This window comes from Aythya fuligula, chromosome 3 (genome assembly GCF_009819795.1).
Source record: "Aythya fuligula isolate bAytFul2 chromosome 3, bAytFul2.pri, whole genome shotgun sequence".
NCBI classification, from domain to species: Eukaryota; Metazoa; Chordata; class Aves; order Anseriformes; family Anatidae; genus Aythya; species Aythya fuligula.
The window spans coordinates 11,434,535-11,451,466 of record NC_045561.1 but is presented as its reverse complement, the minus strand read 5'-3'; the positions used below and the strand labels follow the sequence as shown (position 1 = coordinate 11,451,466).

The window sequence follows — 16,932 nt, the reverse complement described above, 5'->3', positions numbered from 1 at the left end:
AGGGATGACTTCAAATTTTGTCTTATTGCTCTCACAGAAATGGGGAGGATGCGAGGCACATCCTATTCCTTGCAGTCCTAAAGCAAAGTCCCCTGACCTTACACCTGCCCAGGAGGACCGCTTACAGATCGGGGGCTTTGTTGACGCAGGAGCACGAGGCTGCAGCGTGATGGATTTTCTGCCAGTGAAAGATGTGTAAGGCAGAGCCCCCTCTGCTAAGTGCTGGTGTCCAAACTGTGCGTGCAGACTGAAAAAGTGAGGTGGCTGCTGTGGATTAAAAAGGAAAAAAAAAAAAAAAAAGAAAGAAAGAAAAGGAAAAGAGAGAATTCTGCTCTGCTTCAAAGGCACAGAAAGCTCAATGAGTCATTCACTTCATCTCCATTTTCTTTTGGAGAACTGGTTAAGTTCTTTTATATTTCATAGCCCTCTCCTTCCCTTGGTCACGGGAAAGGAAGAAAGAAAGAAGTAGCCAATTAAATATCTGTCATGGAGGAGCTGTAGCCTTTTTTTGTGCAGAAGAATCTCCAATTCTCACATGCTTATTTTTATATTTGGTTCCCATATGCTGAGTGGATCACACATTAATTGTTAAATAACTGCTCTGCAATTCAGTTATGGAAATGACTTCTACTTCAGTACTACTCGTCCTTGAGTTGAGAATGAGAGGTCAACCAAAATTAGATAACTTTCCTTTGCATCTTTTCTGTTTCTAAAAAAAGCTCTGGTTCGACATGATGTCTGTCAAGAAGGCTCTGAAGTGCTATGCATTAAAACAGCCTTCATGGCAAGGTTGTTTCTTCGAACATGTTGAGGACCGGTGCCCTGATCTGTTCTGGTTAAACTTTCAGGCAGATGCAGCCGTGTGCCGTGCATCGACTGCAAGGCAGGTTTTGTATTTTAGCCCTGCCTGCATTCACTTCTAGAGATGGATTTGGAAATGGCAGCTTTAATAAAGCACAGTTGTAATATTAGCTGTGGCAAAGGGAGCTGTGTGGGCAGAGCCTGGGGCCGCTTGACTTCAGTGGGATTCTGCACAGGCACAAGTGTCCTCCCACGCTGAGCTCTTTGGATCTACAGCCTCGGCTCTCATTGCGAGCCTTTGCTTTTCCTCTTACACAGGGAAAGCAGGGAGTTACGTGTCACGCAGCAAATATTAGCAAGCACATCTTCTGTGTGTAAAAGAAAAAAGCAAAGAAAAGCTTTTTTTTTTTTTTTTTTTTTTTTTTTACAGCTATATTCTTTCGGTATCTCCTTGCCTGCACATAATGTTGGTATTTCAGTGCATTTGATCCCAAGGTCAGTGCAGAGATCCCCACTATCTTTAGTGGGCTCTGCACCACGCTCAGCAGAAGCTGCTGTTGTGGTGATAAATCCGAGTGCAATGCCCGTCCCAGTGCTCTGGAGCAGTGGTGGTGTTGGAGGGGCTGCAAACCAGCTTGGGCTGTGAATACCTGGCTGCCCTCCTTTTCACAGGGGGTTTCTCCTGGTGAATCAGAAGAGAACAGTATGCATTCTGAAAGAAATAAGGAGAAAAACTTGGTTTTCAGAAAGGAAATAAGCCGATTCTTGTTAAACGTTGGCTTCTTTCCCCCTTATAAGTTATATGTTCAAATTACTAAAAAGAAGCAAATATAGTTATTTTGGTCCCACTGGGATTTCATGCTTGCAGTGGCAATGTAACCGAGAAGTCCTTGTCCCCATAAATTCTATTTACAGATCACTGGAAAGGGTGTAGATAAATTTCCTAAAAATGGGGGAGGGGGGAGCCTTTTTGGCCCAAACTTATTGTCCTGATGAATATTTCTAAAAAAAACTCGCAGAAAACCTAACTGAACTGCAAGCCTATTTTCAAGCCTCTGGTTTTGTGTTTCCACGCGAGCCCTTCTGCCCTAATTAAAGTTACTTTTAACTCTCCATTTAGTGGCACATTCGTGTGCAATTTGGGATTCTCGTGACTCACCAGCGTGCCCCTGGCAGAGGCTCTGTGTTTTTGTGAGGCTGTGGAGCTGCTGCGTGCATCTGCGAGTCTCTGTGTTGCTGCTCTCCGTGCTCTTCCCCCTCTAGGTGGTAAAATACCCTGGAGGAAATTAATGCCCGTGTTGCTATAAACACAGCCAGGATGTATGTGGATAAAGAGATGCCCTTGAAAAAATCGCTGTCTTTCTGAAAAGCACCATTTTGTGGACATGGGTGGGTTTGTTTGAGCCGGGTCACGCTGATCTCAGGGCGCAGGTACGGTCACGGAGCTGTAGGTGGGACTTGTGGAGGGCATTGCCTCTTGCTGTTCAGAAAACAAAGGCTTTGCACGGCCTTTATTAACCACTTGTGAGACTTGCAGCAACCAAAATCAACACCGTTGTGCGTTTACAGGTATTTCAGCAACGTGCTCTGTGCTTCTCTCACCTGCTGCCTTGTAGGCCTCAGCGCAAGCCTGCGTGGTTCAGAAAGGATCAAGAAAGGTTTTAAATACGCCTGATTCCAAAATGTTGTTTCAGAGTCATTTTACTCTCCTGTCTCTTCTTTGACTGAACCCAACTGTCATCTGCTGAAGACAAATCGGAGCTGAAAAGCCAAGGTCTTGTAGCCATTGACATCAAAGGGAGCCAGCATCTCCTGGTGTCATGGAAAATACGGCCGCTTGAGCTGTCTTAGGGTATTAATTTCCACTCAGCTTTTATATTCAGTGTAATACTTTTAGGCAGGACGTTAATGGACACTTGAGGCCTTTATATAACAGATAAACAGTAAAAAGCTCAGAGAGAGCAAGAGAGATCAGGTTTGGGGGATGCTAACCAAGTAATTAACTATGCAGAATATGCCTGGATCCAAAGTCACACGATCCTTTAAAGGTCAGCTATTCATTGCTCAGGTTTTGACTGTGTTCTTTGATTATCTGATTATTTTTAAATGCAGATTACATAAATTGTGTGCATGTAGTTGTTATAAAAGTTACCCTTAACCCCACAGTTCATTCCTATGTTCCTGCCAATGAATATTGCAGTAACTGAGAGGAACGGGGTTGATGCTAAATTGACACTAAATAAAGAGCTAAAAGTACAGAAATTTCCTTGTGTAAATAAGAGTTAGATAAGTGCACAGTTTGGAAACTCCCGTCGTGGCAATACCCCATAACAAAAATACTCCCCAGAGTCACAAAGGGTTTGATGTTCCAACACCATACTTTGTGATATGCTTAAGGAAAGGGTAGATAACACCACAAAGCAGCTGAAATTTGATTCTGAAAAGGAAAGTCTGTTGTGATGCTGAATGACTCCTGTATCGGATAATAGTGAGGTTAAAACATAAGGAGTGTGACTTCCAGCTCTGAGAACTGGAGAAGCTGGATTTAAGGTGAAAGTGAGAGATCCTTTGAGTAGGACTCTCTCTTCCTGAAACTAATGCCATACTCTTCAGCTACAATTAAGTGAGACAAGACTAAGGCTTAGAGAGGTATTTGGAGCCTAACCATGTACAGAGAAAACTGTGGGTGGCTATTTCAGTTCTGTGAGCAGGCATAAAAGCCAAACAACAAAAATACAGTACGAGAAAATGCGCACAGCTGTCGAACAAGATAGAACTATGAAAATACAGCTCAGCACGGAAGGGCAATGACCGTAAGTGAGGAAGGTCATTTAACCCCGAAGTTCCCCTACCTGGGACTTTCCAAGGAAAGTACATAACCTTGCAGCAGTGCTTCCAGGAGAGTCATCGTTGGAAAAGAGCTGACACAGCAGAGCTCAAATAAACGACGATGGAGCTCTCTGTTCTTTGGTACCCTTGTGAGCACCAGCAGTGGAAGGACTACCGGAGCTGGGATGAGCTGGAGGGAAATGTGACTGAGAAGTAAGACAAGAACCTGATACTCTGCCAAAAATAGAGCGTTTCTGTAGTTTTTAAATACATGTATTGATTCAAATGCAGCAGTGATACAAAGGGAATTTAATAAGGCTTTATTTTTAGTGCTGTCTTTAACGCTTCTCTGTACAGTTTGGTGAAATGTACAGGTGTTACTATATTGGTTTTTCTTTTAAAACCTCCTAAGTGCTTTCAGGTACCCATAAGCTTGCTCTAGGGTATTCATGTGGAGAAAAATAAATACCAATGTTAAGCATAAAAATTCACTCTCTGTTTTCCCTAAGATTTCATCCTATGATAGACGCTAGATTGCATAGGATCCCAAAAAGCTCTTTTCTAAAGGAGTAAAAATAATGTAAAACTAGAACAGTTTGCAGCCTAATTTATGCTTTTCAGATGATTAAGGACTGGCAACCACGTTTGTTACAGAATTAATGGAATTCCCCATAAAGCTTTCATGTACCATCTCCCAAAGGGGGATTAGACCAATGACTTCCAAATATTGACCAAAACCCCTAAATAAATTCTCCCTAAGTACTCTGCAAGTCTTCTCTTCAAAGGTCTTTTAAACTTGCCTAGTGGGAACAAAATTTGTGCAAAGAAGAGTTAGAAGGGAAATGTGGTTCTCAGCTGGTGATTTTGACTCTTCGTTAACATTTTCTTCTGCATAATAACTTGGCCAGGGACCCTCCCAGGGTTGTATACCAACATTACCAAGGAAGTGTCAGTGGACTAAGGTGCAGTGATTTGTGTTGCATGCTGTTACACTTATTTACGTCATGCCAGCCAAGCTGCAGGAGAAAAATGCCCTGTTAAAGATTAACCATCCTGTGCTCACTGTTGCAGGGTTTAAAAGAGCTCTTGAGTTCAGCTTTACTTTCAAAGATGCTGGGATTCAGCAAAACGAGAGTGGTCTTGGTGTGCTTTCTCTGTCCAAATGGTGTTCGTAGTGTGGTTTAGATACAGAAATGTCTCGCTTTTCATTTCTGCACCGGGAGTTAGAGCTTAACGCTTTTTGTTCTCTTGCCTCAACTCCATTCCTGTCTCGAGAAGGCAACACGATGGCAGTGCCTCTAGTTGGCATTTCCTAGCCCTGTGCTTAGCAGCCTTCAGCTTTGACCAGCTGATAAGGTCAGTATTTCATAGAATCACAGAGTCATCGAATGGTTTGGATCGGAAAGGACCTTAAAGACCATCTGCTGAAATGAAACTGATGCAGCTTCCAGGCTCAAAAAAAGGTTGCCAGGGTGAAATGACTCGTACATGTGGAACACCCCAGCAGCAGCACACCAAGCCCGCTGTTGAATTGTTCATAGAGAGCAGAGTTTCTGCTCAGTGCGTGAAGGAGGAGCAGGGCTATGGCTTTCCTGGCATGGGGACGGTGGATTTTGCAACCTCGGTGTTGTTTCTCAACATCAGCAGCTGGGACTCAGGAGAATAGACCAGGCTGTCTTCAAGCAGTTATTTTTCATGTGTTTTAATCAAATTTATGAAGGTTGACTACGGAGTTGAAGAAATGACTGGGAATTCCCTGTGAAATTCACAGTTTTATTGTTAGTTACTTGAACTGTAAGCAGAGAGGAGGCCCGAATGGTTTGTGCACTGTGTATGTTCAGGTGTGTGGTGCTGGTCAGCCAGGGACTGCCGAAGGCTTTTTCCATCCTGTTCCTCTCCTGTGACAACCAGTGACCCCAGCAGGTTTGGAAAGGCAATCCACGCAGTCATTTTCTCAACTACTTGAACGTGTTGTAAAAGGGTAACAGAGGAACCAGGTAGGCAAGCTTAGCAAGTAACTAGTGATCAGATATGCCCGCAAAAAAAGTTGCAGGTATAGTCTTGCAAATAGTCATCTACAAATGAGAATTAAATTTGCATTTTGTCAGCATAAATGGATATGTTTGTTTGTTTGTTTGTTTGTTTTTTCCAAGTTATATTAGCACCAGCAGGACAGTGATTTCTGTGTCCTTTCCTTTTGTCCCCCCAGCCAGTGTCCGTGTGAACTGGCTCAGCACTCAGGCCATCTGAACGTGTCGAGGCGGTGGTGCTGCTCTCTTAGGAAAGGCATTCGTGGTGTTTTCTCCAAAACCACGGGGTGCTTCAGCTCATCTCCATCAATAATGAACGAGCAGTGTCCTAGCAACATCTAGAAGGCAGTGGCTGGGTCTGAGCCCTCCTTTAGTAATGAGGCGAAACACAAGATCACTGATGACAAATGCAGGATAATTAACTGTGCTAGACACAGTTCGTTCATTGTCAAACTCTGCATTTATGCACTGTGGCACGGTATTTTTAGGTGGAAGCTTGCATTGGGTAGCCCTTGGAAGAGTTCATGTAGGGAGGGCACCAAGGACAGGATGCTGCTCTGTGAGTGGGATGTGGGGATTACAGGAGGTTCAAACCATTCAGAAAAGAAAGCAGGCACCATCCAAAGTGTGGTGGGTTTTTTTTGTTTTGTTTTGTTTTTAAGAAAAAAGGAAAAAAAAGAGGAAGTTAGAAGGCTTACAGATAAAATACAGTATAGACTAGGACACAGTATCAGCCATTTGAAAACAGTATAGCCATTTATGAAGTATATATACCTTGCATAAAAGTATTAATCTCTTTTAAAAAAATAACTTTATGATGTGAAATATGGAAGAACTTCAGTGTATGCTTCCTTCTATTTACTTGCACTGTTAACTTTTCTTCTTTCCTGGTGTTTTCTGATAGGAAAACTCTGCTTCCAAAAGGCACAAGCACAAGCGGGTTAAGGGCTGTGTGTCTCCGCATCCATAAATAATCGTCTTTCATTTAAGGTTTAAAATACCAAACGGAATGTTTCCAGTAGGTTGATAACATAAAAGCAATGACATTACATTTGCTGTGCAGTATCAGAGAACTAATCTTATGCTCCTGAGATTATTTCAATTTCTGCAATCCTTTCTGATTAATCTGTGCTATTACAGGCTTGATGTTACATTAAAAGAATTAAGGAAAGATCTGCAGGAGGGTAGACTCTTTTTTTCTGTGTTGATGTAATAATCATTAGCTTAAGAGATTCCTGGTTCACGTAACACCAAAATAATACAGAGGAATTAGAATGCCCTTTCAGTAACAAATATTTCTGCTTTATTTTATGCAGTATTATGGAAATGAATTGCTCTTTACCCTAGTGTTTTCAAAGGCCATGACTATACGTTTGTTGCAAAAGCAGCTAAATTTAATTAAAAGTAATGAATTTAGCATTGTCTGAAGCATGGTTATATGAAATCAATGGATTGCCATCCATTCCAATTTCTCTGGAATTAGCTGAACTTGCTGTCATTAGCCCCAGCGTGCCTTGCAGAACATTAATGAATCTAAAAGTCACTTGCAAAGTTTGCAGTGGGATCACGATTGATGCAGTCTTTTAGCAGATTCGATGCAATTTCAACTTGATCAGGCTACCTTGTGTTCTAGCAGCCCAGTTTTTGTTGATTTTTTTTTTTTATTATTATTTGTTAAGTGTTCCTAACGTGAGAATCTAAGCAGTGAGAGTAAACCACTCTCATAAACATCTGACGATACATTTCTTCTTAGGATGAATCACCCAGCTCAACACGCCTGTCACTCTGATTCTTACAGAAGGAAAAATAAGCTCAAATCCAATATTTTTCTTCTCTTGGGGTCATCTCTTTATGCTTTCCAGAACATTGTCATGGTAACTCATTATCTTTTATGTTTTTTTTTAGCGTGAATTATGCAGGTCATTTTTGTCTCCCTCTTCCCCCACTCCTGCTGGGGTTGGCGTCAGCAACCACTCCTCAGGGAAGCAAATCTGGAGCCGTGTGGGGAGGGATGTGGCTCCCCAAAAGCCTGCAGGAGGGTCAGGTGTAGCTTGGTTTGTGTTTTGGCACTCAGGCAGCAGCTCCACAGGTGTCTTCATGGAATAGGGATGGTGGGACAGTACAGCATCTAAAACAAAGCATAAAAAAACAAATTGAATCCAGAACTTGAGGGCTTCCCAGTAGTGCTGGGACAAGTCATTTTATTTTATTTTATTTTGAGATCTGCATTTCTTTATTGTCAAAGCCTTAAAATGGGTCCATCTGAACCGTGAGCGTTGTATCTTGCTATTTTTGTCCATGTCAGAGAAGCAATTCCACGATGGCGATCACAAATTAATGCTGCCTGGCAGTGGCAGGGGAGCTGGCCCAGCGGGGGCATGCTGATTGATGCTTAAAGGAGGTCTCAGAGACTTGGACTGTCCTGTAATTTCCTCACCTGTCAGGTTTTAGGTGCAATTACTGCTCTCAGGTCAGTGCTACCTCTCTGCACATTCTTTTGGTTTGCTCACTGGCCATTTCCAGATACTTTCTTTCCACTATAGCTCATTAGTGATTAAGGAATAGGAATGGAGTAACCAGGAATGTGCCATTTTGGTTATAGGAAGGGAGAACTGGGCTGTATCATCATCACTCCTAGCTTTAAGCTGCTCCCATCTGGGCTGTGAGGCTCCGCAGCTCACGGGAGAAGTGCTGATTAACTGAAGCCAACAAAACCTCTCTATAAAATGCTCTTAGGGATCTCTTGTCCTCTCTGCGTGCCAAGCACACCCGCAGGGAGCATCGTTTCTGACCCTTTGGAAAGCCTGGCTTGTCCCCAAAAGGCATTACGGCTTTCTGTGAGCCATCAGCCCCGAGCAGGAGGAGGGAGGGATGCTTTCTTAGCCAGTAACGCTGCGGCGAGGTGTTCAGAAAATTTATGTTTTTAATGTATGTGCAAGCTCATGCTGAGTGTGCAGTCCTTCAGTTTCATCTGGAAGGGCAGCAGGGTATAAGGAGTTAGCTTATTAGGTGGTTGTCCAATAGTTATGCATTTATTTTCCTACTGAAATCATGATATACTTACAATTTGGGATGTTACTTAGAGGGTAATATCTGCGGTATTTTATGAAAAATGTTTCAATATAATTAGCAAATTTTGAGGAAGCAGGAGATTTGACATTTTTAATAGATCAATAGATTTCTTCTCATCCTAACTCCCGCTGCTGAGGCAGGTTATATCTTTAGCACGTGCGTGCATTTCCTCTTACTCCAGATAAGCAGCGTTTTAATACTTGTTTGTGAAATGAAAAAAATAAATTGATAAGCTGTAGATTTACTCTGAGAGCAGTATTTTGTCTTTGCCATGTAACTCTTGCCTTGGAAGCCACATAAATTTAGTTTCTGCCCGTGGCTGTTGCTGGAAGAGGCAAGTGTGCTGTGCTCCTCGCACGCCCGCTGCCCTGCTCGCTCCCACGTCTCAAGCACTGACCAGTTCCTCAGTGCTCCACAAAACGTTTTGTTTCATGTACCCCCAGCTGGCTTTTCTGTTTGCAGCCTAATTTGCTTGTACTGTAAATTGCGTGATATTCATCTGGTGTTAAAACATCTCTGATTTAACCCCAATCCTGCTGTGTGTTGCTGGAAGCAAAGCCCAGGGATGCTTTGGTGCACTAGGAATAAATCTCAAGGTATTTTTTTTTTTTAGCTGGGCGTACAGAGATAGTTCTGTTTGATGGAAAATGGTTGGGTAGCTTATAATGTATGTGGCTTTACATATCTTCGCATTTCTTATGCCTTATGTAACGATGTGTGAAAGCCTCTGAAGGCAGGTTGTCATTCTCTGTTGCAGCAAAGTTATATTGAAGTCTGATGGTCATGGCTTCAGCATCTTTATTTACCAGCGATCCACTTAATTACTTACGTAAGGTATACTTGGTATTTTTCCTGGTGAACAGAAGAGGCAGGAGATTTGCTGGGCTGCAGAATATTCAGTGATCTGGAAGGAAAAGGGACATGTAAAAGAATTTGTTATCAGTTGCTTAGCCTTGAGGATTGAAGAGGTCTTTAGAAAGCAGAAAGATTAATTTCTATAGGAAACGTTGTGTCAGAAATTTCTTTGATTCAGTCCTTTGCACATCTGATTAAGTGGAGAAATAAATTATTTTCAGTTTTAATCACCTATCATAGAATGGTTGGGCTGCAGCCCAAAATAAGGCAACACTTCTGAATTCTACCACTTTGGATAATAAATGATACTGGAATTCTGGCTTCGACGGTTCTTTTAATTAAGAAAAAGCCTCCTTAAGTGAAGCACTTTGCTTATCACAGTATCACAAACTGTTAATAAAAATAACATTTCCTTGCTAGCAAGGGAACGCATTACTTGAATGTAAAACTGTTTTATCAGCTAGTCCTTTCTAAAACCACTTAATGCTGTTGCAGGCAAAAGAAAATTAGGAAGGCCAAAAATGAATGCAGGCTTTTAATCACAACAGGAGGTACCTGGATGTTCGAAACGTTTGAAGGCAAGTTCGGATCCTGGTGACACTACTGGTTTGGTTTTTACTTACACAAAGGGCAGCCACATCTAAAAATTCTAGTCTTATGCAAAATATGAAATGAAATCATCGTGTCTGAAATCCGTGGTGGGGAGGATGGGCACGCAGCACTTTGTCTGAAAATGAGGCTTTTTAATGTGAAATAGAAGCTAACCAAACAAACCCTGCATTTCTCTCTCTCTCTTGGTTCCCTGAAGGCCATAGAGAGCTCCGTGGAGCTGGCTCCTTCTCCCCTTGCACAAACCACGGAGTTGCTCTCCTGGCAGCTGTCAGCAGAGGAAAGTGGTCCCTGGTCCCCTGAACCTGCTTGGGTTTGGGTTGTTACGGCTGCCATCACCACCTTGCAGTCTTTGTTCGGTTACTGAGCAATTTTCTGGCCCCTACAGCTTGGCAGGGGGCTCTCCTCACCTCTGTCAGGGCTTTGTCCAAGCTCTTTCCACCTGGGTCAGCAAATATTGGTGAGCAGCAACCTTCCCTGTCCTTGGGCCAGCGAGTGTGAAGCGTGGCACCGTCTGTGCCCCGCCGATTGCACCAGGGCCAGCATCTCCCTTGAGACTCCTTGTGCTCGACTTCCTCACTGCTGCTTCCTCACTGGGACATTCCCCCGCTACGTGGGACAAGCAGCAGTCGAGATGTCTCAGCATCCAAAGCAAATCTCTTGCTAGAACTTAAAACACCAAAAGTGTCGAGGTCACTGGGAACCTTTTAAAGTAGCTGGTCAAAGCCATGCTATAGAGAACAACTGAAAACTATTTTAAGTTTTGGATGTGTGAGAATTGGTTTTCTAAAACCACTTTTTTTTTTAAACTGTAGTTCCTGAGATAAAGAAAGCCGTCCTTCTCCTAGTATTTTTCTAGTAGATAGCAAGAGCACTGATGTTTATAAAGACAGTCTCTCGTATAAATATTTTTTCAGCTCCCTGTTGTTATTGGGGGGGAAATAAAACCAAAAAAACAACAAAAAACAAGCAAACTTGGAAGATGGAAGAACTGATTCATGGCTGGGGGGAGTGTGTGTTTCTTGGATGTTTGTTTTGCAGCTCCTTTTTGTAGCCCGGGCTTGGGAGGGAAATGGGAGGAGGATGGGAAAGTGTGTGCGGAGAAAACCAAGACGGGTGTGGGAAGTGGCTGCCCGGTCCCACTGCTTTCTGAGAGGCTCAGTTTGGTGGTGGAAGGGCAGTGCGGTTCTCTGTGTGCTTTGAGCCTGGCTTTCCAGCCTGAAAGCAGGGCTGTTCGTGCTGTTTCCATTGCACACGCGTGTGCTCTGACAGCCCTACTCATGCACGGACACACTCCGTCCCTAAAGACCTCATCCACCTCCAGGAAGGGCTCAGCAAAGTCCAGGTTTCTGTCCTGCAGACGAGCGTGCAGAGCTTCCAGGCACTGCCACTTCATGCTTCAAGTATGAAGCATCGACCACAGCAGGTCCCCCTCCAGCGGAGGGGCTCACGGCGCTGTCATCGCGTGCTTGGTGGCTTCGGATAAGCAGTCAGCGAGTGTTTGGTAGTCTGGTGATGTTCCTGTTTGTTAGCTTCTGGGTTTGTTTTTAATGAATGACTCGTTCTGGTTTGGTTTTGCTTAATTGCGAGGCATCCAAATGGGCTGAAAAAATTTATAGCACTAAGAAATAACCAAAAGGATGCCTTGTTTCTTGCTGAGGATACCAGATATGTCCTGCTCTTAGAAAACAGCTATAGGGAGTGATCAGTTTTGGATTTCAGAGCTCAGTCTTCCTTTTTTTTTTCCTCTCTTTTTTCTTTATCTTTGGAACTTTGTGGAGGATATAAACTAGCTAAGCATTACGTGAAACTAAAACCCAGCTCTGAGCAACCTGATTTATCACCCCCTCCTTCGTGTTCCAGGTTGGCCCACGTGAGAACGTGGTAATTGCTCAACTATTGTCCCATCCACAAAGGAAAGTTTTGGCAAGAGTGTCCTTCTGCTCAATTTACAGTCCTTTTCACTGACAAAACCTGAAGAGGAAAAAGGCTACCTGAGGCCAAAAACACCCCCACCAGAGCTGGGAGCTTCGGTCCTCTCCTGTTTGCTCACGCTCACCTTGTGATTAAGCTGTAAAATCATCTTCTGCAGATCTTAAAAGCTGCATATTCAGACCTTGCCCTGGGGAAATCCGTTCATGACCAGCAGCACGCATGACTCGGGGTGCACAGTTGTAGCCAGAAAGCCACAGATGCCAGCAGGAGTTTGGCCCTGGAGTTCATCCTGTTGAGGACTATGACCCGGGGCTGCGAAGCGTGGCGCCGCCAGTCGTTGCCAGAAAGGTCAAGACAGAAATTATCCCGTGGCTGTGGCACACGTGTTGGGAAAGACGAGGTCAGGTTATGGAGAGAAGAGCTGTTTTCAGATGTTGTCTATGAAGCAAGACTTGTAACGTGTTACTGATGCTCAGAGTGTTTTAGGCTGGCAAGAAAAGTTTCTGCTTCTGCAGTAGCTCTTCTGTGAAAGCGAGCTCAAAATTGTTTTCCTGTCTGAAAACAAGGATGTTAAAGCTGGGGAGATTTTGCAGAGGAAGCTGAAGAGGCATCGGCTCTGCAGTCCCGATCTGCTGCCTTTGCACCAAAAGCTGTGCGGTTGGGCTGACGCTGCCCTGGTCTGTTCATTTCAGAGGGAACGACTCACTCCAGCAAGGGTACGTTGTCTGGTTTCAGCACCGTGCTTCCAAAAGGCTCAGGTTGTTAACTGGCTGCCTGCTTGAGATTTGCCTTTTCCAGTGCTTCCTAATAAAGGAATGTATAAGGAGATGTTTCTGGGGTTTGTTTAGGCATTCTTTTGCAATCTCCTAAGCTTGCAAACACATCTTCCTCAGGCAGATGCAACCAATGTTTTTAATAACTCTTAATCAGAGAGGAATCTACAGGAAAGCCCACTGCCAAATGGAGTTAAGCCGTCTAATGCCTCACCAGACATTCTTTTGTGCACGCTGACCGGCTGTAATTATGCCTTGTAGAAGTATTCAGGGTATTTTACATGCGGGCTGTAGTGCCAAGATACTTTCCATAAGATGTGTTGATAACCATTGTCAAGGACAAGAAAAACATCCAAGTCCTGGGCTTCCTATCTGTGTTGCTGTTGATCCTGAATGCCTACTGCTGTTTTCTGACTACTTTATAGAGGCTAATAATTAAAAATAATAATAATAAAAAAAAAAAACAACAACAACCTGCTGTGGTAGTTTCCAACAGCATGCTCTTTATGAGCTTACTCAGTCAAAGGTCTTTCCTAGCAGTCCTTTGTATATTCTGCCTGATGCCTACTCAGATATGTGACTGTTTCTGAATTCTGATTGAACGAAGTGGCATGAAGTAAGTTCTCCTATCTCTATGAAACGTTCACTAATCAGAAGTACTTGGTAAAATACAAGTATATACTCAATACATAATGGGATCTCTGCACTTTGGTCTGTTGGTAGTTGGCAGAGAAGACAAACATTTCATGAAGATGGATTTACCCAGTGTAGCTCTGTGAAGTGACTTTCCAGTGCCCAAACAGCTGCCTTTGGGGAGATCTTTGGTGACTAAAGTTTAAAGTGCGTGATGCTTTTATTTTGCCAGGTTTCCTTTCTTAAAGCACGTGGAATGTGGGTGTCAGTGTGCAGCTTTGTGCCTCCAGTTTCAAAGTTTAAATCGATGTTTTGATTTCTACATTGAACTGCGGTAGTTCCCCCTGTGACTCACATCAGGGCAGAAACCCTGGCACAGCCTTTTTATGGACTGCCACGTGCTTGACTTCATAATCATTAACATCTGTCATCTCATTTCTTTCCTGTTCGCCTTCTTCTGGCAGTGCCTTTTGTGGTTATCGTACACAAAATAATCCCCTTTGGTTCCTCCGTCCGCCTTTTGGTTTACACATCACTTTCTGGTCTGATTCTTACAAAAACCGGAACGACCCAAGAATCCCTGTGAGGGTAACAGAAGGTAAAAGGTAAAACTATTCCCCATGTCTGGGGAAAAACACTTGTAAAATTTGGTTAGCAAGAAATTCAGTGGGGAAAAACTGATGGTTTTCATTTGCATTTCTCCAATGACTTTGTCCTTGCATATGAGCTATTTATGCTGTGAATGTAAAGGATGAGGTTGCAGTATTTTTGGCAGGTGATAATTATAGGAAAAGACATATTTTGAAAAACTGACAGAGTTCAGTGTGCTCAAAACCATATGAGACCTGGGGATGCCCTTTTTGTCAGCCAGAATCCCCATAGGAAGTACTTTGTGACCATAGACACGCCAGTGGGTAAGACTATGGGACTGGAGACCTCAGGAGGCTGGTTCACATTGGTGTTTATTAATAAGTTCTGTATGATTAGAACTTTTATAACACATATTATTTATTTTCTTGGCCCTTTGTGTGTCCTCTTTGGCAGCAGCTGGCTGGCTTGCCAGTGTGTACAGGCTTGGTAGGTGGGTGATTGGTGGCAAATCCCTGGGCGTGTGCTGCAGGTACTGACGTGGTACCAGGCAAAAAGGAGATCCAGGGGACGTAACGCGTTCTGGTTTCCTGGTGATATCTCTCCTCCTTTGTATGCCTGAAAAACGATCGTCGTTGTCAACTGCTGTTCTTTCAATTTTGTTTCGTAGGAATCCGAGTTTCTCTGCCTGGAGTTCGATGAGGCCAAGGTGAGCCAGATGCTGAAGAAACTCTCGGAAATAGAGGAGAGCATGACTGCCTTGACTCAGACCACTTGACTCTTACAGCAAATAAAGAGAATTGCAACTCAGAAGTCAAACGACCTTGGTACTTTTTCATAATGCCTGTTTATACAAATAAAATATGTAATGATCTGTAAGTCCCAGTTATAACCATACAACACATTCAAAACCAAGCATGGGCTAAGTTATGCTGTGGAGACTTCTCTGACCCTTCCTCCATGCCTGTTCTCCAAGGCAGCAGTAGTGTTGTTTGCATAAAACTTTGCATAATCAAGCCCTTGAGTTTTCAGCAGCTTTTCCTTATTTTTTTCTCCCTCGATCATTTTCTGAGTCTTCCAGGTGCTGTAAATACCAGGTGGATGGACAGCAAAGGTAAATAGGATGGTTGTGGTGGGGGAGAAGTGCATGAGGTGGCCAACCTTGCTGACCCATTGACACACACCTGCCCTGTGCCACAGAGAGCCGGGGACAATCCTGGGAACATCTCTTGAGTGGCAGGAGGTGACACTGGTTTTCCAAAAGCCTGATCCAGTGACCTCTTTTCCAGCCAGGGAGGACTGAGCTGAAATGTTTTCAGTCTCAAAGGTTCAGGGCTGTGATCTTGTCCACTTTGCCACAATGGGATTAATAACCGTAACTACCAGCTTATCAGTGCAGGATGACGTGGAGGAGCTGCCTGGAACATGATGGTTCCTATGGGAGAATTGCCTGAGAGTCTGTAAAATGGTGATGGAGCAGCTGGAGCACGGCACTGGCTTGCTGCTTTTGTTCCTAGCAGGAAGGCACGCTTATACATTTGGTTGGCGGCTACACTGATTCTTTCCATTTCATCTTAGCTTTATAAGCAACCTTCCTAGCTAAAATTATGTTGACTGCTTGTACCAAGACAGAGATGACGACATCAAATGCTCTTGTGCCATTACTGAAGGACTCCGCACTGCTTCTTGTGGGTTTGTTGCTTGTGGAGTTGCCAGGTTGTTTCTGGAAGCGGGCTCTCTCTCTTCAGGGCCAGAAGAAGGCCCCTTTTCCCGTCTGCCTGGTCAGAAGGTAAAGCATCAACCAGGCCAGTTTGTCTTGTGGCATTAACATCTCCTTTCCCATGCTCATCCCACTGACTCTTAGGGCCACCTGGTTCTCTCCTCTGTTTTGCAAAGGGACCAGACAGCCCCAGCTCCTCGCTCTCCAAATTTAGCTGCAGCTGATCCTTGGCAGAGTGGAAGGGGCTGAAAGCACCGAGCCCCATCCCCAGCCCACTGGTAGCCAGCTGCCAGCAGGGCTGTGAAGTGCTGCGTGCTTGCTGATGCCGTCAGCTTGCCACTTGCCTCTTCAGCAAAGTTCATTTAAATGTTCTTCTGTGTTTTAGTGCATGTGAAAAGAAGTAAAAAAAAATAAAAAAAAAAAAAATCAAGGTCAGGGAAGGATCGTGATCTTGAGTAACTTGCACCATGTCAAACATACTTATTGTTTTATTTTAACATGGTCAGAGGATAGGAAAATGTGCTATAAATGGAAATTAAAGAGAAACAAACTGGGAACAGATGTCAGGAAGTATTATTTCATGCAGAGAATAATAAATATGTGAAATGGCTAACCAGACAAGGAGGCTGAGGCAAAAAATAATAAAGTCGGGTCATTTAAGAAATAATTGGGTACTTTCCTAGTAGAGGTGAGACGTTAAAAAGGAGCGTGTTGGTTGTGGTTGCTGCTTCTCTCTTCCCAGTCCTCCGTCCCCTAAATATCTAATTCTCGTGATTTTCTTGGTGTGTCTTTGCTAACTATTACGCAAAGCTGGAAAAAAAAAAAAAAAAAAAAAGCAGCCTAATATTTTGGGAACCACGCTCTGCCTAGCCCTTCGTAAGGGCACAGGAGTGTCACTGGGCAGCAAAATCATTTCTGCTTCACAAGGTTTGACATGGGCAGGGAAAGAGGATGCTGTGCATCCCTAGGCTGGGTGAGGAGAACAGATTTCCACACTGAGCAGGACCGTGCCTTCCTGCCGGCATGGGTTAGGTGCGTGTCCATCCACCTGCTCCTCGCTGTGGGGTTTTGAAACTATGGGCCACTT

The 16,932-nt window shown here is 43.7% G+C and overlaps 1 protein-coding gene across 1 annotated transcript in view; it reads left to right on the top strand.

Moving 5' to 3' along the window:
• The window catches only part of COMMD1 (copper metabolism domain containing 1), a 75,139-nt gene extending 58,459 nt beyond the window's left edge, over positions 1 to 16,680 (top strand). Inside the window, exon 3 of the mRNA XM_032185092.1 lies at positions 14,796 to 16,680. Within this exon, the coding sequence (XP_032040983.1) occupies positions 14,796 to 14,903 (108 nt within the window). The 3' untranslated portion in view covers positions 14,904 to 16,680. The remainder of the gene's footprint in view (positions 1 to 14,795) is intronic.
• The last annotated feature ends 252 nt before the right edge of the window (positions 16,681 to 16,932 follow it).